Source organism: Marmota marmota, unplaced genomic scaffold (genome assembly GCF_001458135.2).
Source record: "Marmota marmota marmota unplaced genomic scaffold, marMar, whole genome shotgun sequence".
In the NCBI taxonomy this organism is placed as follows: Eukaryota; Metazoa; Chordata; class Mammalia; order Rodentia; family Sciuridae; genus Marmota; species Marmota marmota.
In genome coordinates, this window is record NW_026000222.1 from 6,423,525 (window position 1) to 6,449,349 (window position 25,825).

Consider the following 25,825-nt stretch of genomic DNA (forward strand, 5'->3'; position numbering starts at 1 on the left):
CAGTTTTACTGTTATGAACATCCATAAACCTTATAATCTGTAGGCATATCTTACTCTTTTCCTCAGGCTAAATACTGAGAAATCATTAGTTTGAAAAATGTGAACATTTTAAACACTGTTGGTACAAATTCTAGACTGCCTTCAGAAATTGACGGTAGTTTATTGGAGAAGACCAGAAGTGGGGTGACTGGCTGATACTGTGTGCAGCAGTTGAACCGAGATGATGGTGGCTTGAATGAAGGGGAGTGGCAGCAGGGGTGGAGAGAAGTGGGTGGGATTGAAAGACTCAAAAAGAATCAGCGCGTTTGGGATCTCAGACAGGATCACGTTTGGCAGCATAAAATAGAAAACATAAAGAACAGTGCTTAACCAAGATTTGTTCTTTTGTATGAAATAACGTTTGGAGTTGGGCAGTCCTGGATTGCTGTGATGCTCTTTGAAGTTTCATCTCTTCTGTCATCTTCAGCTGTGACTTCTGTCCTCAAGGTCATGTCAGGGGCCAAGGTGGCCTTGGAGCTCTAGATGGAAGGGCTAAAGTGGTCTCTCCACAGACAGCCTGTGCAGGTTCCCCAGGGTCCTCGCACCTCCTTTCCTGAACTCGATCACGTGGTTGCCCTCAAGCCTAGCTGCAAAGGAGGCTGAATACAAGTGTCATTTTCCGCTGTTCTTGAATCAAGCTTTGCTGATCCTGTGTGGGATTGAGGGGAGGCGGGACTTGAGGGGTGGCTTCCAGCTTCCTGTGTTAGTTCTTGGGGTGGCTGGCAGCTCCAGGGAGGAAGCAGCATTTGGGGCAAGTGCAGAGGCAGCTGGAAGGGCAGTGAATCAGGAGAGCGGGTGGAACTTCAGGTTCAGACTTCAGAACAGTGGGCCCCGGGAGCCAGAGCTCAGGAGCAGGATGGAGCATGGAGACAGCGGCTGGGAACCCTGGCGACACAGGTCCAGCTGGAACCAAAGAGCACAGTGTAGATGTCAGGGGGGGTTTGGTGATGGGGAAAGTGGACATTTTAGAGATGGGGAAGAGAAAGAAGATCAAAGGACTAACATGAACAATAGAAGAAAAACCAAGGGTGTGGCTGTCACGGAAATCTTCTGTCGCATCCTGACTGGGCTGTAAAAAGCCATGGTTTCCTGAGAAGCCTTGAGGTCTATCCCTTTTTGTGTCCCAGTTTCTCTTCTGAAGGGCACTGCTTTGTTCCCTCTTCAGTCCAGTTGACTCCAGCACTGCCAGAATTCCCCACTGTGGCGCTGTCACCCATTGCTTTAGAGGTGACTTGGGAGCTGTCGACATGGAAAAAGATGAGGTGGTCGAAGTGACCTTGGACCTAATAACCAGCAGGTCCTTGGTGAGCCCTGGGAGGCAGCTATGCCGCTGCTGTGTTCTTGGGCCTGGGAGGGTGTGGCGGCAGCCTGGCGAGGACAGGGGAAGGTGGATGTAGACACCTCCTATGGGCAGTGCTTTCCGGTCTCAGGTGTGGTGGTGAGGAGAGAGGGAAGGTGTTAACCAGGTGCCAAGGGGTCGGCCACCTCACCCGGGTTCTCCACGTGCTCTGCTGCTTGAGAGCTTGAATACTTAAAGATGGGGGTGGAGACGTTGGGTTACTGGACCTCAGTTCTTAGACGTGATTTTCCATAAGCCCTAGGGCCCTTCTGCGCACCTCCGATGTCGGGTCTGAGGTCTCCACTAATTTTAACTGGAGAAAAGAAGCAGAATGTGTAGTCCCACAGAACCTTTCTAAATAAAATTTGCTCAAGGAAGAGTTCTTTCTGGGTTGAGGATGAGGAGACAGAATTCTGCATGAGGCTGTCATTGAGGTAGCATTGATCTGAGGGGAGGAGCAGAGTCAGCAGACCGTGATGGCTGTTGGTGAGCCAGTGTGGCCGTCAGGTTTAGGTGTCCGCAGGGCTGGCTCCGGCCTCCCATCTCCAGTTCTTTGGTCAGACACTCATCCGGGCATTGCTGTGAGGTTTCTGTAATGTGGTTTAAGTCCTTAATCAGTTGACTTTAAGGGAGGTCATCTAGATAATCTCCGTGGCCCTGGATCAGTCAGCTGCAAGGCCCCCAAGAGGCTTTCCAGAAAAACAAGAAATTCCACCTATGGACAGCACCCGAGGCCAGGCCCGAGTTCCAGCCTGCCCTCCCCATAGCCTCCTGTCCAGAACAGCCTCCTGCTCTAACATATATTAGAACAGGCTTGCTGTTCCTTCAGCAAGTCCCTTCATGTGTGGAGGCCAGGGCTCTGCCTCTCCCCCACACGTCACCTCTGGTAGCAGTGTGTGCTGGATGAGCTTGTCATCATCAGGACCTTGGTGGCCATGACTGTGAAGCAGAGGCTGTCCTCCTGACTCGTGGATCACTTCACTAAGTGCCTTGCTTCTCAGTAGCCCCTGCTGTCTGGTTTGTGCATATGAAGAGGAGCAAGCCGAGGGCCATGAGCTCTGGGCGACAACCAGTGTCCAGGGACTCTCAGGCCCGGGTGTGCTCGCACACTGGAACCGCTCAGGCAGCCATGTGTGCTGCTGGCTCCAAGGCAGACCTGTCCTGGGTCCGAAGTTCTCCCTCGCTGAGTCAGCGGCGAGCTCCGAGGCAGGTGAGTGGGAGGTCCTGATGTGCCACGCTCCTGTGGCCAGTACCTTAGCCAGTGGGTAGGAGCTGCTGCCTCTGCAGGTCACCCTCTCCAGGGGAAGGCCAGCCATTGATCATGGACCCTTAAAAAGCCAAAGAGGCCTCGAGGTTTGTCATTTCCTGGTTTCTCTTAAGGTGGCTGCTGTTCCCCAACCCTCTTGACTCCCAGAGTCTCCTGGTGTTGACCTGTTACCGTGCTGCTTTATGTAAGTGACTTAGGAGGCTTCAGGGACTCATCTGTGGGACAGGGGCTTTGCCGGGCCAGGAATGCCCCCATCTGAGGAAGGGGATCTGCCTTATTCTCAAATTCTTGATCAGGGCATTTTCCTCCTTGATTTTCATTTTCTTGTCTTCTAGTCCAGTGTTTTAAAAATTATGTCTCAAGGGTCTTACTGACAAACTGTGGAGCTGGATTTGGATTTTATTTAAAAATAGCCATTTGTTCAATAATTCACCTATCAAGTGTTTGTTGTATGTTTACTACATGCCTAGAACTCTGCTTGGTGCTGGGACTTTGGCCATGAATGCCTTTTAAGCTATCATTTAAAAATGTAGTAATTAAAAACCCAACACCCACATATGTTCTGTACTGTATTTTTAACACTTTGGAGTTTTTCATATGTTAAAGGTGCAGCCAGGCCAACTCTTTTTTGTAAGCAGGCCCAAGAATACAGCTTTTTTCTGCACCCTGGACATATATTAGAACTTCTGATAAATGGCCTTTTTAGCAATATTGTAGGTCTGTGTGGTTCCTAAGAAACCTTCAGGCCTATCTCTGTCTGCTTGTGTAAAATTGTGGGAACCAATACAGTCATGCACTCAGATACCACTCAGGGTCCAGGCGGGTGGTGGTGAATGTTCTAGACCTTGCATGATTTTCAGTGTGCGATACAATGGATGTCCACACTTAGTATCTCATATTGTTGGGGTTTATTAAGAATTCTGGGTCCTTCTGCCCTGACTTAAATTGGAGAGAGTGAGTAGAAGCCACGTACAACCACTGTTCATCGCAAAGTCCAGGTCAGGTTTCTCATGTCCAAGCAAACCGATTTCAGGAAGAAGTTGACTTTTGTGGCTGTCACAGGACGGCAGCTGACATCCTTGGATTTCATTGAGAGTTTTTGTTGGTTAAAAGAGTATTTACTGCTTAGTTAACTCAGTGGTCAGAAAGTGTTGCCAGTTAAACTTAGAGTAGACGTCTGCATTAAGAAATGACCACAGGTGTCATGCATATAGTTCTGGGGAAAGTCTGGGTAGGGGAAATGGTTACACGGTGGAGCCCCCATCTCCTGCTAGACTCAGCTCTGTGGGAGGAGGAACCCACCTGGACTATTCATGGTTGTGTTCCCAGCTTGTGGCTCTTTGCAGGGCATATTTCATCCTTTCAAGAGACACTGAAGGAATGGTTGAAATCGTTGAAACCTGTGGTTCAGGCTGAAAGGAAGCAAAGAGACAGAAGTGAGAGGCGGAGACCAGGCGGAGACACAGGAGAGTTTATTTGTCAGAGCTGACAAACAGAGGCCTTGTCTCCATAGACGGAGAGACGCAAAACAGGCTTGGGGCTTGGGACTCTTATGGGGCAGGCTCAGGGATTAGAGCGGGTGGGTCCTAATGGTGGTTAGGGGTGGGGTTGGTGTGAGGGAGTGGAGAGCCCTTCTCAGAAATGCCCTTGGGCGGGAAGGCCAAGTTTTTCTTAAAATGGTGCCTGTCACTTAAGATGGCCGTCCAGGTGCTAGGCAGGGACCTCAGGCAGGGACCTGAAGCATTCACTGGCCGCCCCTTCAGTGAGCTTTCCTGCACTGCTGCTGTGTGGCGCTGGTTCCTCCCTTTTCTGAGAAGAGCTCTTCGAGTTTTCCTGGAAATACAGGTTTCCCTTTTCCTTCCACTGGATCTTGTGTAGGTTTACTAGGTGATGCAAGTTCCTGAGAGCAACTGAAGCCCTCAGGCGCTGTTCCTCCTGTGGGTGGCCATGGGAGGCCAGTGGCCGTCCTTGGTTAACTTGCACGTGTGTCAGCCCCTTTCACTCCCAGCAGTGGTTTCAGCCCTCTGCTCGGCCTCTGGGTGGACGCACACCATCCATTTAGGGTGGGTGGCCTGTGTGAGGTCCTTGCTGGGATCTGGGCTGCCATCTAAGTAACAGCCGCCATTTTCCTGCCCCAGGGCGTATTACCACTCCCTCAGACACCAGCCCCACCCTTAACCTGGAATTCTTTCCCACCCAAGGGCGTACCCACCCTGCCCTTAATCACCCACCTTAGGATCCACCTGGCTCTAATCCCTGAGCTCCCCCATAAAAGCCCAGAACTCAAGCCTTGTTGCCTCTCTCCCCTGTGGAGGGACCTGCCTTTATTTGCCAGCTCTGACAGACTCCCTTGTGTGTCTCTGCCTGGTCTCCGTCTTTCACTTCTCGCTCTCCCGTCTCCCAGTTCCTCGCTTTCCTTTCAGCCTGGAGACAGACTGTGGAGTGGACACCCGAGGGCTTACTGAGGAATGTTCTCGTGAGATGGGCCTGTAAGGCCTTGAGGAAGGTGGGACTGGGCAGATGTGAAGCTCTCCCACAGTGAGGTTAAGAGTCTCCGCTGATCCTGTGGTCAGCTCTGAGCTGTGGTGGCCCTTCAGAAGTGTCCCCAGTCGAGGAGAGGGAACTGGGCCCTCCTATCCCCACATTAACCGGTCACTGCTGGTAGGCTGATCACGGCAAGGGGCACATCTGTGAGCCTGTGGCAGCAGGATAGTCCTTGCAGCTGCGGGCACCGGTAATCGATGGAGTAGAGGGACCTGGGAGGAGTATCACCTCATATCACTCCTCTAGGTCTCCACCTGTCCTTGCCCTTAATGATGACAAACTGTGTGCTCAGGATCCCCTTCTGCTTTGGATCCCAGTGGACAGACATCTGTCACATTGGTCCCTCCCTGATGACATCCTTTGTCATTTGCCAGCCTCTTCGGGCAGCCTGAGTCTGAGTTTGGACACACTGGCCTTGTGCTGGGACGGTGCTTGCGATTCCCTCCACTGCCCGGGCAGCTCTGGCCTGGGATCTCCTGCAGGGAAGCCTCTGGAGGCTGGGCTCCTGCTGGTCTCCACCCCTTGTTCTTGGAGCATTTCTCTTGAGAGCTCCTGGAGCCTCAGGGGCCTTTGCATCTTTATCTTCTGCTGCCAGTTCCTTGACCTTGGCAGCTAAGACAGGAGAAATGGTTTGTCCCAGGTTTCCCTTGCTGTCCTGTTTAGTCACTGTAGGGACAGTTTCTAAGTTTTGACACTTGCCTGACTTTTTCTCCTGAGCTCCAGACCTATCCAATTCCACTGGGGCCTTTTAAACTAAAATATCCAAAGGTGAACTTAGGATCTTCCTCCTGGATTCCTGGCCTCCATCCCTGTTCCTGGGCCAGAGGCTGGCCTCCTTTGCTGAGCGCAGACACCTGTCTTTTCCTTTCATTCAGCAGCCCGAGTACTTCCTCCTCCTGAGACCCTCACCACTTCAGTCCAGGGGACTCTGAATGGAATAACTGTTGGGGTCTCGAGTGCTATCTCTGGGTCTGCTCCTGCCCACTCCAGTTTTTCTGCACATTCTACTCACAAGGGTCTTCCTCAGACCCTCACTTCGTCACGTCTCTTTCCTAATGAAAGAGCGTTAAGTCCGTGTAAGCTTTGTGATTTGAGTCTTGTCCCTCCATGCGTCCCCCATGTAGAGCATGCCTTCTGCCCAGAGAGCTGCGCGTAGCTCCTTGAGCTCGCCACACTCCTTCCTTTAATCCCACTCTAGGTGATGGACACTGTCCACCCCTGCCCCCTGCCCCTCCTCCCAGTGTCAGCTTGGATGTTGCGTTGGGCAAGGCTTCCTTCATTCTCCAAGCCTTTCTGCCCCTTCTTTAGGCTCCTACAGAGTCCCGCTCCTTGTGCTGACACTTGCTTGGCTTTACCGAAACACTGTCTTATTTTCGAAATCTCCCATTAGGTTGAGGGCTTTGAGTGGGGCTTGTGAATCGATCTGACTTGTTCCGTCTTTACACCTAAGCGTGGTGCGAGTTTCGAACCATAGTCTGTTTATGGAAGCATTGATATAGTCAGGTCTTTAAGTTACAGGAAAGTCAGAACTGTCTCAGATGTCTACAACCCGTTTGGTGGGATGTTTGAAGGCATTTAAAGTCTTTTAGTGTTTTTCAGTTCAGTGTGATTTCTACCAGTGGACATTGTTTTCCTATGAGCCAGACTCGTTGAAAACATCTAGCTTTGGGTAATCAGTGAAGTTTGTGCAGTACTGTATTAGGAGGATTGCAGGGTCTTGGCGGGATGAGGGTCGGGAGTCACTAACACCTCCAGCAGGTGATAAAGAACGAGACCAACGGTTGAGATGCGAAAACTGACTGTTGTCTTCACTGACGTCTGTGGGTCTACGTGAGACAGACAGCATCTTCCTGGACTGTTCTGGAGAGCTGCTTTGGAAGTCTTGATGCTGTCATTGCTTTCTTGTGCAGATTTCTCAAAGGAGGTCAGCGAGGCCCAGAATGTCCTATGCCTCCTTGAATTCTTTTGGTGATGAAGAGTAGGGCTGGGACCTGCCTTCTCACCCGACTGCAATCACAGGCCTTGACATTGATGGGGAACATTTGATAACCTCAACTTTTCATGGAAATCCAGACTCATGTGGGGACTGTTGGAAGTCAGGTCACGTAATGGGATTCAAAGCACCGTTTCTTTGAAGAATCCGTCTTCACATAGGCCACATTCTTCTAAGCGAAGGGCAGCCACACACACCAGCAGACAGAGCACGGTGATCATCAGTGTGGCACTGAGAAGAGGCGCGTCTTGCTCTTCTCCAGGCTCTGTAAGACCACAGCCATGGGTGCCTGTTGTCTGTGGAGGGACGGCACAGGGAGTTCCCGTGGTCAGCACCGCCTTCAGCCCCGCTCCTCAGAACAGCCGGGCTCTGCCCACGCGGGTGGTGGTGATGGCAGAACCGGGGTCCGAGGCCTTCACTCAGGCCCCATTACTGGTTTGGAGGGCAGCTAGCTGGTGGCGTCCTTGGTGGGTACTTCTCCCGCGGGGCCCTTGCAGCATCCTGCTGGGCCTCTGCACCGTCCACGTCTTCCTCTTCACCGTGGCTGGCGTGGTGTTAGCATCCCTTCACCCCGGGATTGTCAGGGTGGTCATTTCAAACTTCCTGGTGACCCTGGCTGACTTGGTAAGGTGCTGTGGAAAGCTGGCTTCCCGTGGGTGAGGTGACCGAGTCCAGATCCTGGCAAACAGGTCTGCACTGTTTTTAAAATTGACTTTTAAAAATTACGTATAACATCAGGATGGATTTTAACATAATCACAAAAGCGTGGAATATGATTTTCTCTAACTTGGTCCCCAGCACTCCTGCCGCCCCTCCTCCCTCTGCCTGCCCCTCCCTCTCCTGACCTTTCTGCAGTCTGTTTATAGTTGTTTTTTTCATTAATGTCTGTGGATGTACTTGGTGTTGGGATCCATTGTGCTGTATTCCCTGGCTCCTTCCTCCCCCTCCATCCCCTTCATCTTTTTTCTAGTCTATCTACTGATCCTTCTTCTATTTTGATGAAATGCCTTCTCCCTTTTTCCCTTTCTTTCCTTCCACACCTTGTTATGAATTAGCTTCTGCGTATCAGAGAAAACTTGATCTTTGACTTTTTGGGACTGGATTATTTCACTTAGCACAATGTTCTCCAGTTCCATCCATTTACCGCCATATGCCAGAATTCTTCTTTCTGACTGAGTAATACTCCATTGTGTATATATACCACAGTTTTTTTTATCCTTCATTGTTAATGTTTGAATAAGTAGAAGCATTTACATCTTAAATTCTTAAATTCAAAGAACTGCAAAGAGATGTGTGTTTTTGCCACCTGCAGGACAAGCTGTCATGCACTGTTTTAGTCAGCTTTTTCACTGCTGTGACCAAAAGACCTGACAAGAACAACTTTAGAGGGGAAAGATGAACTTGGGCTCACAGTTTCAGAGGTCTCAGTGCATACACAGCCGACTGCCTTCCTGGGGGCCTGAGGGAGGCCGAGCATCACGGTGGAAGTGTGTGGTGGAGCAAGGTGACTGGAAGCGTAGCCACAGGAAGCAGTGTGAGTGCTCCTCACCAGGGCAGATGCATGCCCCAGGGCACGCCCCCTAGTGGCCCAGCTCCTCGGCCCACCCTGCGTGCCTTCAGTCCCACTCCCTCTCGGGGACCAAGCACTGGTGGGGCTAAGGCTCTCCCAACCCCGTCCTGTACTGACAGTGGTTTGTCGGTGTGTTCTGGAAGGAGCAGCCTGAGTTGTGAGTTGTCATCGATGTGAGGTGACAGACACACGGGCAATGTCCTTCTTTCTCGGAGGTTTCCCACCGAATTGTCCAGGTGGGGTGGCATTTCTCCTTAGAGGTCAGATTACCTTTCATGCCCTCTTGTGACTCCTGACAGCACACATGTCCCTCTCACTAGATGGCCCAGTGCCTCTGGGAACCTTTGCGAGGAAGGGGGAGCTGAATCGAGTCACCGGGATCTTCACTTTCGTTGACCATCGCCACTCCAGGGCATTCCTTTACAAAGGGTCTTTTTTTTTTTTTTTCTTTAAATAACGATTGCACACATTTGTGTGTGTGTTATACCTGTGGCGTGGTAGGATGATCAAATCAGAGGGATTAGCGTATCTGTCACCTCAGAGGTTTATTCTTTCTTTGTGGTGAGAATACTTGAAATCGTGACTCTTGGCCGTTTTGAAACGTGCAGTGCATTATGATGATTGGCTCTGCTCTGCCGTCCAGAGGAGCACAGAAGTCTTTCCTCCGTGTTAACTCGGTGCCCACTGGTCAGCATCCCTCTTTCCTGCCCGCTGCCCTGGCTGGCCCCTGAGAGCCAGCATTCTACCCTCCACTTCCAAGAGCTGTGCTTTTTTAGGTTCCATGTGCGAGTGAGCACATGTGGGAATTTGTTCTTCTGTGCCTGGCTTATTTACTTCACAGTACCTTCGAGGTTCTTTCATCATTCACACGCTTTCTAGTTTATTTATTTATTGATTCTTTGCTGAACAGTATTCCGTTGTGTATGTGTACCTCATTTTATAAGACCCGTTTATCCATTGATGGACACCTAGGCGGTTTCTGTATCTTGCTGTTGTGCGTGGAGCTGCAGTGAGCGACGGAGTGTGGGCAGCCTCCCCTTTTGCCCACTGCTTTCCGTTCCTTTGGGTGCAGCCGGTAGCAGGTACCCAGCAGTGGGTCTGATGGATCAAATCGTACTTTTATTTTCGGTTTTTAGAGGACTCTTGTCCTATTTTCCATAATGGCCGTACTAATATGCAATACCACCAGTGGTGTATAAGGGCCCCCTTTTCTCATATTCTCACCAACACTTTCATCTTTCTAATAATAGCCAATCTGACAGGTGTGAGATGACAACTCACTGTAGTTTTGATTTGCATTTTCTGATGGTTGCCTATAGTAGCTTTTTTCCCCCCAAAGCTGTAATAATTAAAACTGCATGGTATTGGCATAAAAACACAGTGACAAGGGAAGGAATAGGATAGACAGCCCAGAAATAAACTCACATATCTTCAGTCAATTAGTTTTTGACAAAGGTGCCAAGAACACACATTAGGGAAAGGACAGTCTCTTCAATAAGTGGTGTTGGGAAAACTGGATATCCACATGCAGATGAGTGGAAATGGGCCCTTTCCTTATCACTAATACAAGAATCAACTCTAAAGGGATTGAACACTTAAGACCTACAGCTCCAAAAGCACAAGCAACAAAATCAAAATAGGAAAATGGATGGCATCAAACTAAACAGCTTCTGTATAACAGGAAACAGAGGCGGAAGAGACGCCCGACCTGCAGATTTGGAGAAAATATTTGCAAATCATTTGTAGAAAAGGGGCTAATAGCCAAGAGATACAGGGAACTCAAACTATTCAGTATCAAATAACCCTTAAAGATGGGCAAAGGACTGACTAGACACCGCTCTGAAGTAGGTGCACAAGTAAGTGGACAGCTGGATCCTTTGCCACCTTCTGTTCCCACAGTGTATCCAAAGTGATTGTGTGAGAAGGTAATTCTGAAAATGTCTTCCGTGGCCTCGTGGCTCTGGGGCAAAAGCCCCGATTCTTATCAGGATGGGCTGTGGCTTGGCCCCCAGGCTTGCCCACCACCCTCCTTTGCCTGCTCACCGACTCTTTCAGTTCATCTAAACCTCCTTTGCTTCATGACCTTGCTCATGCTGTTTCTTTGGACTTGCCTGATCCCTCTCTCTCTTGAGCTCTGGGCTTCTCTGACCTCCCAGGCCAGGATGGCCCTTGCTCTGCACTCCCTGAGCGTCCCGGGCTTCTCCACAGCCCGTTCCCCTCAGTCAGTGGCTCCAGTGCTTATTTAAGGACTGTCTTCTGAAAGGCAGAGCCAGCTCTGCCTCGGCCGGTGCAGTGCCCCTGCACCTAGAACATAAGACGTGCTCGTGAAAATCCCTCCAGATTCCAGAAAGCTCTGGACCACCACGTTTGGGCTGTTTTCTTCCAGATTCAGCATCACTGTCTCTTTTCCTCCCACTCTGCTCTTGATGTGCTTCTCAACCCTGTACCCTACTGGCTGTTGTCTGGTTACTCTCAAGTCTGTCAATGCCATTTTTAAATGTACGACCTAGAAGAATTCTAGGTTCATCAGCAGAGGTCACATCTCATAATTTGTGTGCTGAATTTTTAATTAATTGAGTCTTAGGAAAACCTGAAATGTAGAATAAATATTAAAAAAATTAACATGAAGTAAAAACCATTGTTTTAAAACTTCTGCACAGTGGGTAAAGTGGTACCCAGAGGAACATTCGTAACCTTAAGTCAAAAGCAAAAAAGAATGAATTCAGTTCATCTCAAAAAGTCAGAAAAAGGATAGCAAAATGAAAAGACATTATAAAGAAAAAATAATGTAAAGAGAAGCAAAAACAGTAGTAAAGTAGAAAAGAAAAATAAAATTACATATATTAAAGATTATACTTACATTTTTGGTGCCAGTTTTATTTATATGATATGTACTTACTATATCTATCTATTTATTCATTTATTTTTTAAGTTGTTGATTGACCTTTATTTATTTACTTATATGTGGGACTGAGGATCAAACCCAGTGCCTCGTACGTGCTCGGCGAGCGCTCTACCGCTGAGCCACAACCCCAGCCCTATTTACTATATTTATAAATTGTGGAAAAATGTAAATATAAAATTTTTATTTTAATGATTTATTTTTGTAGGAGATACCGGGCATTGAATCCAGGAACATTCTACCACTGGGCTATATTCCCACCCCTTTTTCTTGTTTCCTTTTGAAATGGGGTCTCACTGAGTTGCGCCGGCTGGACTTGGATTTGTGATCCTCCTGGAAAGCTGGGATCAGAGGCATGTGCCACCACACCTGACTTATTTTAACCATTTTAAAGTGTAGAGTTGAGTGGCATTTAGTACTCTCACAGTGTTGTATAACTGATTACTACAGTGCTTCAACATCCCAAGTGGAAACCACTGTAAGTAGTCATTGCCATTTCCTCTGGCAGTCACTCATCTGCTTTCTGTCTTCATGAATTTGCCTATTTGGGGTATTTCATATAATGGAATTAAACAATATATGGCGATTTATTAAACAGAATTTGGCAATTTTATATTTGGCCTCTTCTTGTTCTTAGCATAGTAATGCTTTCAAGGTTAATCTTGTTGGAACATATAATCAGAACTTCTTTCCTTTTTATAGCTGAATAGTATACCTTTGTATTATGTATATACAATGTTTTGTTTTTCCATGCATCTGTTGATGACGCTTGGATTGTTATACCTTTTAGCTATTCTGAATGTGGTTATGAATAATTCTGCTATGCACATTGGCTTGCAAGTGTCCGTTTAAGTTCCTATTTTCAGTTCTTTTGGGTATATAGCTAGGAGTGGATTTGCTGGGCTATATTCTAATTTTACAGGGAACTTTTTGAGAACTGCCAAATTGTTTTCCACAGGATCTATACTATTTTACGTTCTTACTGGCCTTAGACAAGGAATGTAGTTTGTCTAAATTCTCTCCAGCATTTGTTATTTTGTTTATTATTGTTCATAACCATTATGGTAGTTGTGAAAGGGTATCTCCTTGTGATTTTGATTTGCATCTTCTTGAATGACTGGTGATGTTGAGCCTTGTTTCATGTGTTTAGTAGCTATTTGTATATTTTTTTAGGAGGAATGTCTGTTCAAGTCCCTTGTCAATTTTTGAATTGGGTTGTTTATCCTTTTGTTATTGAGTTATAGAATTTTAAAAATATACATATTCTGGATATTATCATATATGTGACCTGAAAATATTTTTCCCATTCTATCTGTTATCTTCTTACTCTCTTGATAGTGTACTTTGATGCACAAAAATTATAATTTTATTGTCGTTCGATGAGTATTTTTGGTATTTATATGTATTTTTTGTTTCCAGTGCTTTTGGTGTCATATTTAAATGACACCAAATACCAGCATAGTATTAGAACTCTAATACTATGTTAAAGAGAAGTGGGGAAAGTGGGCATTGTTGATCTTAGAAGAAATGCTCAGGCTTTCACCACTGAATGTGATATTAGCTGTGGGTCTGCCATAATTCCCCTTATCATGTTGAGTTTATTTTTTTGATCTTTTTAAAAATCACGAAACAGCATTGGACTCTGTCAGATGCCTTTTCTGTGTCAATGGAGATGATTATGTGTTGTTTTCCTTTATTCTATTAACGTGGTAATATTGCAGTTATTTATATTCACATTGCAGTTATTTATGTTCGTGTGTTGAACTATCCTTGCATTCCTGGGAAAAATCTCAGTTGGCATAGTGTGGGATCCTTTTAACATGCTGCTGGATTTGGTTTGCTAGTGTTTTGTTGAGGGTTTTGAACTTGTATTCTCAGAGATATTGGATTGGAGTTTTCTTTTCTTCTGGTGTCTTTGGCTTTGGTGTTAGACTGGTGCTTGCCTCATAAAATATATTTGAAAATGTATTCTCCTCTTTAATTTTTCAGAAGGGTTTAAAAAATTAAAGAGGAGAATTAACACCAATCCTGTGTTAATTGGTGTTAATTGTTCTTTAATTGTTTGGTAGAATTTACTGGTGAAGCTGTCTGAGTCCAGGCCTTCTCTTTGTTGGGAGGTTTTAATTACTGATTCAACCTCTGAACATGTTATAAGTGTATTCCATTTTCTGCTTATTCGGAGTCAGTTTTGATAATTTGCTACTGTTACAGAATTTTGCTGTTCACGTGGGCCAATTTTTTGGTGTACAGTTGTTCATAGTATTTTCTTATGATCTTTTTCCTAGGATATAATAATTTATTATTTGCTTGGATTTTCAGACATATTTACTGATAGTTATCTGATAACTCATTGATCTATTTTTTATATTTAAAAATTTTTTATTTTGTTCTTTTTAGATTACATGACAGTAGAATGTATTTTAGCATATTATACAGACATGGAGTATAACTTATTCTAATTAGGATCCTATTCTTTTGGTTGTCTATGATGCAGAGTAACCCTGGTTATGAATTCAAATACAAGACTAGGAAAGTTATGTCCGATTCATTCCATTGTTCTTCCTATTCTCCTCCTGCTTCTCCCTTCCCTTTGTTCCCCTTTGTCTAATCCAACAGACTTCTATCCTTCCCCTCCCCACCCTCCCTTGTTGTGAGTCAGCATCCACATATCAGAGAGAACATTTGGCTTTTGGTTTTTGGGGGATTGGCTTATTTCACTTAGCATGGTAGTTTCCAGTTTTATCCACTTACTGTCAAATGCCATAATTTCATTTTTCTTTATGGCTGAGTAATAACTCCATTGTGTATATATATCATATTTTCTTTTATCCATTCATCTGTTGAAGGACATCTAGGTTGGTTCCATAGCTTGGCTATTGTGAATTGAGCTCTTATGAACATTGATGTGGCCATGTCACTGTAATATGCTGATTTTAAGTCCTTTGGATATTGACCAAGGACTGGGATAACTGGATCAAATGGTGGTTCCATTCCAAGTTTCAATAGTGGTTGTACCAATTTGCAGTCCTGCCAGCAATATATGAGAGTTCCTTTCTCTCCACATCTTCGCCAGCACTTATTGTTATTTGTATTCTTGATAATTGCCATTCTGACTGGAGTGAGATGAAATCTCCGTGTAGTTTTAATTTGCATTTTTCTAATTACTAATTGCTAGTGATGTTAAACATTTTTTTTGTTCAGTTTCTTTGCCCATTTATTGATTGGGCTGTTTTTTTTTTTTTTTTGGTGTTAAGTCTTTTAAGTTCTTTATATATCCTGGAGATTAATGCTCTGTCTGAGGTACAGGTGGTAAAGATTTCCTCCCAATCTGTAGGCTCTCTCTTTGTTCTCTTGATTGTTTCCTTTGCTGTGAAGAAGCTTTTTGGATTGATTCCATCCCATTTATTGATTCTTGATTTTACTTCTTTGCTTTAGGAGTCTTATTGAGGAAGTTGGTTCTTAAGCTGACATGATGGAGATTCAGCCTGTTTACTTTTAGTAGGCGCAGGGTCTCTGGTCTAATGCCTAGGTCCGTAATCCACTTTGAGTTGAGTTTTGTGCAGGGTAAAAGACAGGAGTTTAATTTCATTCTGTTCAAATGGATTTCCAGTTTTCCCAGCACCATTTGTTAAGAAGCTCTCTTTTCTCCAGTGAATGTTTTTGGTGCCTTTGTTCAGTATGAGATAATTGTACTAGCGTGGGTTTGTCTCTGTGTCTTCTATTCTGTTCCATTGGTCTACGTGTCTGTCTTGGTGCTGACCCCATGCTGGTTTTGTTCCTATAGTTCTGTGGTGTAACTTAAGGTCTGGTATTGTGATGCCTCCTGTTTCACTTTTCGCACTAAGGATTGCTTTGGCTATTCTGGGCCTTTTATTTTTCCAAATGAATCTCATGACTGCTTTTTCTATTCTATGAAGAACACAATTGGAATTTTAATGGGAATTGTATTAAATCTGTAGTGTTTTGGTAGTATGGCCATTTTGACCATATTAATTCTGCCTATCCAAGAACATGGGAGATCTTTCTATTGTTCTGAAGTGTTCTTCAATTTCTTTCTTGAGTGTTCTGTAATTTTAATTGTAGAGGTCTTTCACCTCTTTTGTTAGATTGCTTCCCAATTATTTTATTTTATTTTTTTGAGGCTATTGTGAGTGGGATAGTTTTCCTGACTTCTCTCTCAGCTGCTATATCTTTGGTGTATAGGAATGCAATTGATATATTGGTATTGACTTTATACCCTGCTATTTTGCTGAATTTGTTTATGAGTTCTAGATGCTTTCTGGTAGAGTTTTTTGGCTTATGATTCTTTTTATTTCTGTAAGGTCTGTAGTAATTTCTCCTCTTTCATTTCTGATTTTAGCAATTTGAGTCTTATTCTCATAATCAGCCTAGCCAAAAATCTTGTCAATTTTGTTGATCTTAAAAAGAACAAGCTTTGGTTTCTTTGATTTTTCCTCTGTTGTTTTTTAATATTCTACATTATCTCTACTCTGATCTTTATTATTTCCTTCCTCCTGCTAGTTTTGGGTTCAGTTTGTTTTAGTTTGTTTCTTAAACCCAAAGCTAGCAGAAAGCTAGATGTTCAATTCGTTTACTGATTTATGATCTTTGCTCTTTCTTAATGCACATGTTTACAGCTATAAACTTCCCTCTGAAGACTGCTTTTGCTATTTCCTCTAGGTATTGCAGTATCGGTATTGCTTTGTTTTTCTTTTAATTTGTCTCAGGTTGTTTTCCAGTTTCCCTTGTGATTTCTTCTTTGACCCATGGTTGTTTTACAGAAAGGGCTGTTTAATGTCCATATATTTGTGAGTTTTATTGTTTTCTTTCTATTATCAATCTCTATCTTATTCAGTTGGGGTCAGGAAACATACTTTGTGTGATTTTAATTGTTTCCCCCACATTTATTTCAATTAAAAAAAAAACACTCAAATCTTTTTGTGGCCTAAGATGTGCTCTGTCCTGGAGAACCTCCCACGTGCACTTGGGAGGAAGGTGTCTTCAGCTGTTGCTGGGCGAGCTGCTGTGTGTGTCTGTTGGGCCTCACTGATGGAGTGTTCTCCAAGTTCTTTATTGGTGTGTCTGGTTGTTTCTTTCCGTTATTCATTGTGAAATATCGACGTCTCCAACCATTGCAGCACTGTCTGTTTCTTCCTTATATCCAGTCAGTTTTGCTTCACGTGGTTTGAACAACTCTGTTGTTCAGTGCACGTATGCTTGTGATCGCTGTAACTTCCTGATGGATTGAACAGTATCAGCATTAAAAAAAAAAAAAAAAACAACCAAAACTTCATTATTTGAGTCATAAGAATTTAGAAATCAATTAAAACTGCCCAGATTTCTTAATGTACAAATAATTCCTGGGAATGGATCTAGAGCTTGTGGTAGCACAAACCTACCTTTCCTTCTTACCTAAAGGTACATTTTATGATGATTTCTGCTAAATTTCACCTTGTTACTTTTCAGCTTATTGAAATTATTTTGAAAACCTAAGTGGATGTTATTTCCAGTTAATGTGTTGGCTTTTAATATCCCGACTACCTAGGTAGCACAAGGAGGTGTATTGGGCAAGTGAGTGCCAAGCATGAGATAGGATGAAACACCACAAAACTCGCTGTTGTCACTGAGATGCATCCATTTCTCCGGAAAGCCCAGCAGATTGCTGCAAGCCTTGAGTTATTGACTCATGTTCTGAAGTGGATTCTAACACCTTTTGCCAGTTTTCTCATTGCATTTATGGAGGAGAGAGTATTTGGAGGTCCTTGGTTTGCTGTTCTCACTGGAAGTGCCTTCACGTCACTGACATTTCAGTCTTGTTCTATGTGATATGGAAGATTTTGTCGGGTGCTTTGCTGCTTTTACGACATTGTGCACCTGTGTTATTTTCCTTATGTACAACAACCTGCAAATCCCATTACAGGAGGAATTAAGATTGGTGTGAAGGACTTTCCTGTAGTAGTTCCACGTTGATAAGTTGATAAATGACTCCACGCTGTTGTACAGACATAAGAAATAATCTTTAAAAGAATCTATTCTAGGATTTTTACCAAGAATTCACAGAAAGTGCCTTAGTTAGAAGTTTGTACAGGGGGACAGTTGGGTGTTCTATTCTACGTGCATTCATTAGTTGCCAGGATTTATAGAAATCTCCGCTCACACTCCTGCAACTTTCCACACGAGATTCTCCCCAGGTTCTCATGGGTTTGGGTCTGGAGGTTTGAAACCAGCTTCAGTAGCCGGGAGAGGTGTGTCATCATCTTAGCCATCTCAGCCCAGGTCTTCTCTCCATTACACACATGGTTTCCTGATACATGCATTTTAAATAATCAGATTATAAAGCAAACTCATGTCACTATCAATAAGTTAAAAAGTATAGGATACACCGAAAAGGAAACAAATATCACTCATGTTTCTGCAGTTAGCAGTGTTCCCTGTTAACATGGATGCATGTTCTTCTGGCCTTTTTCTCACTTACATGAGGAAATGCCAAATGCATTTGTGATAACTACATAGATACAAAATTAGGCTGTGCTGTACAGAAGTTTTTTTTTAACTCTTTTTTAATAATGTATTTACTCGGTAGTGTTGGGAACATATTTTAAAGTGCCATATCACGTAATTTGTCACTTTCTTTGAGGCATATTAGATTCCATACTTTGATTTGAAATGTTCAGTGTTTTAGTGGTAAAACTCTAGGATTTCTCTGTAAATCTTTGTATATATAGCTGCTATTTACCTAAGACAGAGTTCTAGATGTGGTAGATCAAGGAGTGTGCCCTTTGCACAGATTTTTGATAACACTGCCCAGTTACCTCTGCAGCCCTGGTGTGCCCACCGTCACGGGCATCACCAGTGACCACGGTGTGTTCCTCTCACCAGGCTCTTGGTATGTCTGCTCTTGTTTGTTAATTTTTTTTTAAACAAAGCATTTTTTAAAATCTCTTTTCTTAGTTGTTGGTAGATCTTTATTTATTTATATGTGGTGCTGAGAATCGAACCCAGTGCCTCACACATGCCAGGCAAGTGCGCTGCTGCTGAGCCCCAGTCCCAGCCCTTTAACAAAGCATTTTAAGAGGTGTTTTTAAACATTTTCTTTTGACATGTAATGACCTTTGAAACTATTAATTGTTTTAATCCTTTTCATGTACATTAATAAAATATTTTTCTTTCCGGTTAGTTGTTAATTTAGCCTGTTGTGGATTTTAAAATAGGAGAGGAGCCAGGCACGATGGTGCACACCTGTAATCCCAGTGCTTGGGAGGCTGAGGCAGGAGGATCGCGAGTGCCCTGGCACCCAGCCACAGACCCTCCAAGGGCTTCTCTCACCTGCCGGTGTCTGCTGGTCGCCTTGGGCAAGGTGGGCATCTCTGTGCTCCCCAGTCTTCTCACTTGGGAGCGCCATGCTGCACCTGCTTCGTCAGCTCTTCTGTGCATGTGATGGCAGAGTTTCGCAGTTTTTCTTGATTCAGCCCCTAAGTTTATTATCTGGTAGTTTGAATATTTGTTGCTTTTGTGACTAGTGACTTTCATTTAGTTCTTTTTGGAATTTCAGGTAGCCATAATATTCTTAAGTTATGTCATCTTATCTGGCTTACATCTGTAGTTACACCCTTATGTACTTTTCTACGCTTTTTATTTTTTTTTAATCTAGAGTCATCAGAAAATGCTAAATCATAATTTAACAGTTGGAATTTTATCTTATTACTGATTAAATAAAACTGCCTTTTGTTTTATCATTAATGAAGGCAGTGACTATGGATATAAAATAGATATTTCTTTACCTGTTAATTAAAGTTCCTATACCTGGTTTACTGTTTTTCTTCTTAACTAGGAATGGATATTTATATTTCTTTTACATTTTATCATTTATTTACATTTGATCAGGTACTTGATTAGGATTTCCTAAGGCAGCTTTCTGTATTTTGAGATGAGCATGCTTGGTGACAACGCATTTTTATTTTAACGTCATGCTAAGTTCAGCTGGCTGCCGTGAGTGTTCAGAATTTTAGTATTGATACTCATAAATTGATTGGCCTCTGTTTTCCCCTTGTGTGTGTGTGTGCTAATTTATCCAGTTTTTAATGTCAGGGTCATGCTGGTTTCATAAAATTAATTGATTAACCTTTTATTTTCTCCCAGTTTTCAGGAATAGTTTATGCAAACGTGCCAATGAAGCGTTCTCTCAAAAGCTTTTTGAAAGAATTGAGTTATGATATTTTCTGTGTCCTGGAATTGTTTGGGAGGCAGTTTTGACAGCCTTTTCAATGACCTCCTGGTCTCCTTTTTTTTTTTCATAATTTTTGGTCCTTTATATTAGTAAGAGCACCGGTCAGAGCACCTTTATTTTTACAAATATTCGAAGAGGTACAAATAATCTTCTCTGTCATTTTCACAGCACCTCTGTCCTGAGTCTGCGAGGCTCCTATTTCCTTGGCTAAGATTGTGGATTTGTGCTTTTCCTCTTTTCTGTCCTTTGCGTTGGTAGAAATTTGTTACGTTGATTTGCTTTTATAAACCAGACTCTTAGCTTTACTTTTCTCACTGTTCACATTTTCTGCTCTATTTTAATCAGTTTCTGATTACCGTTATTCATTCTTTCATCCATTTACTTTTTTGTACTTTTAATTTTGAAATATAATACACAAATAAAAGTGTATACAATATACATACCATTTAGTAAAAACACTGAGAGAATTAGCCACATAATTTAGAAAATAGGTGCCTTTTAAGTCCTCTGGGTGCCCTGTCTTGAAAGGTCTATGTCCCTCCCTTTCTCCAGGAGGTAATGTGCATTGAATTTCCGATTATTATTTCATTTATAGTTTTACAATATGTGCATCCATGAAATATGTGTTGCTTGATTTTTTTCTGGTTTTTAACTTTGTAGAATTGGTACCAAAGGGACTGAATTCTGCATTTTGGGGAGGATGGGACTCAGGGGCACTCAACCACTGAGCCACATACCCAGCCCTATTTTGTATTTTATTTAGAGATAGGGTCTCACTGAGTTGTTAGCACCTCGGTGGTTACTGAGGCTGGCTTTGAACTTGCAATCCTCCTGCCTCAGCCTCCTGAGCTGTTGGGACTAGAGACATGTGCCACCACACCTGGCTGCATTAAAAAAAAAAAATTTCTAGTTGTAGATGGACAGAATGCCTTTATTTTATTTGTTCATTTTTATGTGCTGAGGATCAAACCCAGTGCCTCACACATGCTAGGCGAGCGCTCCACCACTGAGCCCCAGCCCCAGCTCCAGCCCTGCATTTGGTTTTTGCTCAACATTATGCTCCTGAGATTTATTCCTGTTAATACAGTCAAAAAGTTAATATTCAAGAGCATATTTCTTTATGAGAATATGTGAACATATACAAATACATAAAAATATTAAAAATATATAAAAACAAAATTATATATTATAAAATATATAAGTTAAATAGCAAATAGTGCATAAGGTGTAAACAGGAGATATAGAAATATATGGAATTTATTCATTCCATTGTTGGTGGGTGTTTGAGATGACTTCAATTCCGTGTTTGTTTTTGTGCTCTGGTATTACCAACAATGCTGCTGTATATATCTTTGGTAGCTGTCTTTGGGCTTATTCATGCCAAAGTCTGTTCAGGCTACTGACATGGAATTCCTGAGTCCTAGTGTATATTCAGCTTTACTAGATCACGTCAAATTCACCAGATAGTTTCCAAAGTACTTTTATTTTTGTTAGACTTAATTTGTCCTTAATTTTCCAGCTAGTTACCTGAATTTAATGGGTAACTTATTTATTTTCACGGTTGATGTTTAAAAATAAAAAGAGAGAACATTTATAGTTGTGAGTTTTTTTCCAGAATATAGATTTTAACTACAGAATTTTCATTACATAATCTATGATATTTTTTTCTTAAACAGAATGTACTCTGTGGCTATTTGCTTTTTTTTTCTGAAAAATTACTTAGGGTGTTTTTAAAGTTCCATATTATCAAATTAATATTATTTTTCTATTTTGGGATTGACGATTTATACCATTTCTTGTTTCTTCTCGTGTCCTTGAAGTTCCATGTATGCTTTTTAGTTTTGCAATGGCTGTCCTTAAGTCCTTGACAAACATTTTTTTCTACCACTGTCTAGTTAAGTAACTATTATAATCGCCTTCCTGAAGACAGCAATCTCCTTAGCCACTCTTTCATTTCCTTTCTTTCTGCTGGCCCCCTTTTCCTGTCTTTTAATTTAATGATTTGCACATTATATACAAGTTTTTTTAATTGCTATTGTGTTTTTGTATTTTACCTACTTTCTTGTGCATTGTGTCTTTAGCATTCTCTTAGGTATGATAGTCAAATGATTAACAATTATTTAGATATAAATTTACTTATATTTTCACTTATTATCTCTCATATATTGCATAATTTTATTTTTGTTGGAGTTGTGTTTCATGATGCTGGAGTATTTCCTCAGGTTGCTCTTTCAGAAAGGGACTATACATGAGCATTTCTAATTCCTTGAACATGTTGTAATTTCTTAATTTAGAATATATTTCTTTCAGCCAAAATAAACCTTCCTCTCTTGACCACTTTTCTATTAACAAATATCTAATGTGAACCTCCCATTATCAACTGTTTGGGGGTGGTGATGCCTTTTTTCCTTTTAACATTCAGGTAAATGAAGCCCATTGCTCTGCTCTTTGTCCTTCCCATCCTGGCCTTTGCATATATCTCACTACTCTTTTCTTTTTTTCTTTATTTTTCCCATTTTGCCCATTCTGACCTTCCTACTGACCTTGAATGTCCCATGTTTCATTTTATGAATTGTTCGAAATACTCTTTTAATTTTTGCCTGAATGCTGTCTTCCTGCTCTACTTATTAATCCATATATATTTTTCAACCCTTATTTCATACAGTCTTCCCATTGGAAATCTTCCTTGCTGTCTAAGACCAGATTAGACTTCCACAGTTTGTGCTTTAGTCCATTCTCTTTCTTTTTCACAGCCAAAGAGGAAAACAAGCCAAAAGTAGAAGACATTAGATTGGAATTGGTTTGCATGACTATTTGGTTGATGTCTGAGTCCTCTAAAGCTCATGAAGACAAGGGCCACAGTCATTTTTCTTACTATTGTATGGCCCTGGCCTCTAGAGTAGTGAATGTGCAGTAAATACCTATTAAATCAATTCTGCTTTGTTTTGGCCACTTTTGATTTCTATTTCCATTTTCCTTGCATATTTTATCCGTTCATTCATTTTTATGTTTTCATTTATAGCTAGAACTATAAATACGCACTTCAGTGGGTTATGAGCTGAGGGTTTGGCTCGTCAGGTCTTCATCCTAGAGAACGCTGCCACACCCGAGGCCTCTGTGTGTGAGCTGGTCTAGGTGTTCGCGTCCCCTGGTGGGCTCTGAGCCAGGGATTGCCTCTTTTTGCTCCTCAGCTGTTTCTGTTTATTTATCCTCTCTCTTTTTTCCCCATTCTTGTTAGTGCTCGATTTTTTTCTTTTTAGCATTTTGGCAGTGAGTTTGTGGATTTCTCTATAGTGTGCTTGTCTCCTATCTTATTTATTTCTGATCTGTATGATTTATAAAACGTCTTCTACTTTTGGCTTGTTTTCCTCTTTGGCTTAAACAATTTTTTACATGCTTCTTTACCTCATTAAATTTTAGCCTGCCTTGTCCCCTAAATACATTAGTTAAAACTTAAGCTCTACTTTAACTATATAGCACAGCCTTTAATATATAATCCTTTCATTATTATTGACTCCAAACATTTTATAATTTATACTTTGGTTAAAAGTATATTTATTAGTTTCCAAACATGAAGATTTTCTGTTTGTTTGTTTATTAAATTTACTTATTGGTACTTGGGACGGGACCCAGGTCCTTGAACATGCTAGGCAAGCACTCTACCACTGAGCTACATCTGCAGCCCCTTCTAAATTTTATTTTGAGACATAGTCTTGCTAAGTCGCTCATGCTGGCTTGGAACTTTGTGATCCTCCTGCCTCAGCCTCCTGAGTTTCTAGAATTTCAGGCAATGCAGTGCCAGCTTATTATCTTTATTTTATTTTATTTTTAATATATATATTCTTTTGGTCAGACACCATACCTTTATTTTATTTCTTTATTTTTATGTGGTGCTGAGGATCAAATCCAGTGCCTCACACGTGCTAGGCGAGCGCTCTGCCTCTGAGCCACAATCCCAGCCCTCTTATCTTTATTTTATTGAGCTTTAGAATAATTGTATTGTTGAAGAACATAGCCTGTTACTGACACTAAAATGTGTTGAGCCTTGTTTTGTCTCCTAGACTCTGGCTTCTCCATAGATGTTTTGTGTAGAGAGTTTGTGGACACAGCGTTCTCCATGTGCCTTTAGGTGGATTATTAATATCTATTATAATTCAAACATTTAGCTTTGCTGAGTTTTTGATTTGCTCATTCTATCAGTTACTGAAAGGAGCATTAAAATTTCTATTCTGATTGTGGATATATCTATTTTTCATTGTAATTTTGTCAACTTTGATGTTGTGCCAGTTTTTACACTATTTTGAGCTTCTAATGTTAGGTGCATACAAATTTGTCTCTTGCATATATTCCTAGGCAATCAGCCTTTTCCCATTACAAAAAGGAATTCCTAATTCCATCTAGTAAAGCCTTTCGTTTTAAAGACTGTCTTATCTGAGAATAGTAGAGCTATATTGTATTTTTTAAATAATGTTTGAAGTTTCTTTTTCTATCATGTTGGTTTCTCCTTTTCTTAATTCATATGTTTTAGGTGTATCTTCATAATTGGGTTTAAAAATCCTATCTGATAATCTGTGTGTTTCAATTGGAATATTTGGACCATTTATATTTAATACACTTAGACATATATATTTTGGTTGAAAACGATCATTGCACTGTGTACCTTCTCTTTGTCCGACCTGGTTTGCATTTCTCCTTGTCTTCTTTGTGCCTTACTTTGTGTTGACTGAGAAAATCTATCATCCCGTTCTCTATGATTTCTTCTTCTCTTTCATAGGTTACTTGAGAAATCACAACAGACATGCTTGGCTTAATTTTTCATGTTAAGGTTTTACACTCTCTCCAGACAATGCAGAGGCCTTAGAAAATTTCAATTGAATTTATCTTCTTTTGTTTAAATACTGTTGTTTTTAAGTATTTTATTTCTGTATGTTTTAAACCCTAAAGGGCATTATTATTGTTGTTGTTGTTGTTGTTATTATTATTTTGATTTCGCCATATTCTCCATTTTTGTGGCTCTTTATCTCTTTTTCCATTTCTGTCCCTACATAAGAAATATTTTCTGAACACTTTTTATTATTTTCTTTAGTAAAATTCCCTTCATTTTTGTTTGTCTAAGGTATCTGTTTCAAATGTGTTCTTGCGGGATTTCTTTTTTTCATTGAGTAAAGAATTATCGGGTTGCATTTTTCTTCAGTAGACTAAAGATATTGTTCCAATGTCTTCTGGCGCCGTGGGTGTGTTGGGCTGCGGGGTTTATGGAGTTCCATTTTTTCATCATTTTAGGGAATGGTCGTCATTCTCCCCTTGCTCTCCTCCTTTCTTGTGATAGTCCACTTAAGTCCATGTTTAACTCCAGCTCTGTATGGAGTGAGGCTTTGTCTCTTAATAGATTTTTTTTTGTTCTGTGCATATTATATTCTAGTTCATCTTCCAGTTTAATAATTCTTCAATCATCTGTTGTCTACTTTATTGTCAAATTTTCTCCGAGGCTTTAATTACGGCGATTGTATTTTTTAGTTCTAGAAATCCACTGTGCAGTTTTTTAGTTTCCATTTAAAATTTGTTGAAATTTTTTTGTATCGTCTCTTAGTTCCTTGAACATAATAAACATAGACATTTTAAAGTCTGTGCCTGGCATTTTGGTGTTTGGAGCCCCTGTTGGTCTGGGCGGTCTCGCATTTCTGCCAGTGCTCATTAATGTTGTCTTTCTGTCTTTACGTGTCTGTTTATCTTTGATTGTGTGCTTGGCATTGTGTTTGGAAAAAGGCTCACAGAACTTAACTGAGACGTGGAATAGTTTTACTTTCATTTGCTTTTATCACACTCTCAAAGGATCATCTCAAAGCGCTGACAGGGATGGAGATTTTCTGGACCATCCAGATGAATCACAGGTGGGTTTGGTCTTAGGAGTCTCGTTGTTCTCTTTTTACCTCTGTGGTGAGAG

The 25,825-nt window shown here is 42.0% G+C and overlaps 1 protein-coding gene across 1 annotated transcript in view; it reads left to right on the forward strand.

Moving 5' to 3' along the window:
- Nucleotides 1-2,429: 2,429 nt before the first annotated feature.
- Cdyl2 (chromodomain Y like 2) overlaps nt 2,430-25,825 on the forward strand; it is a 157,277-nt gene continuing 133,881 nt past the window's right edge. Inside the window, exon 1 of the mRNA XM_015496290.2 lies at nt 2,430-2,588. Coding sequence (XP_015351776.2) covers nt 2,430-2,588 — 159 coding nt within the window. The remainder of the gene's footprint in view (nt 2,589-25,825) is intronic.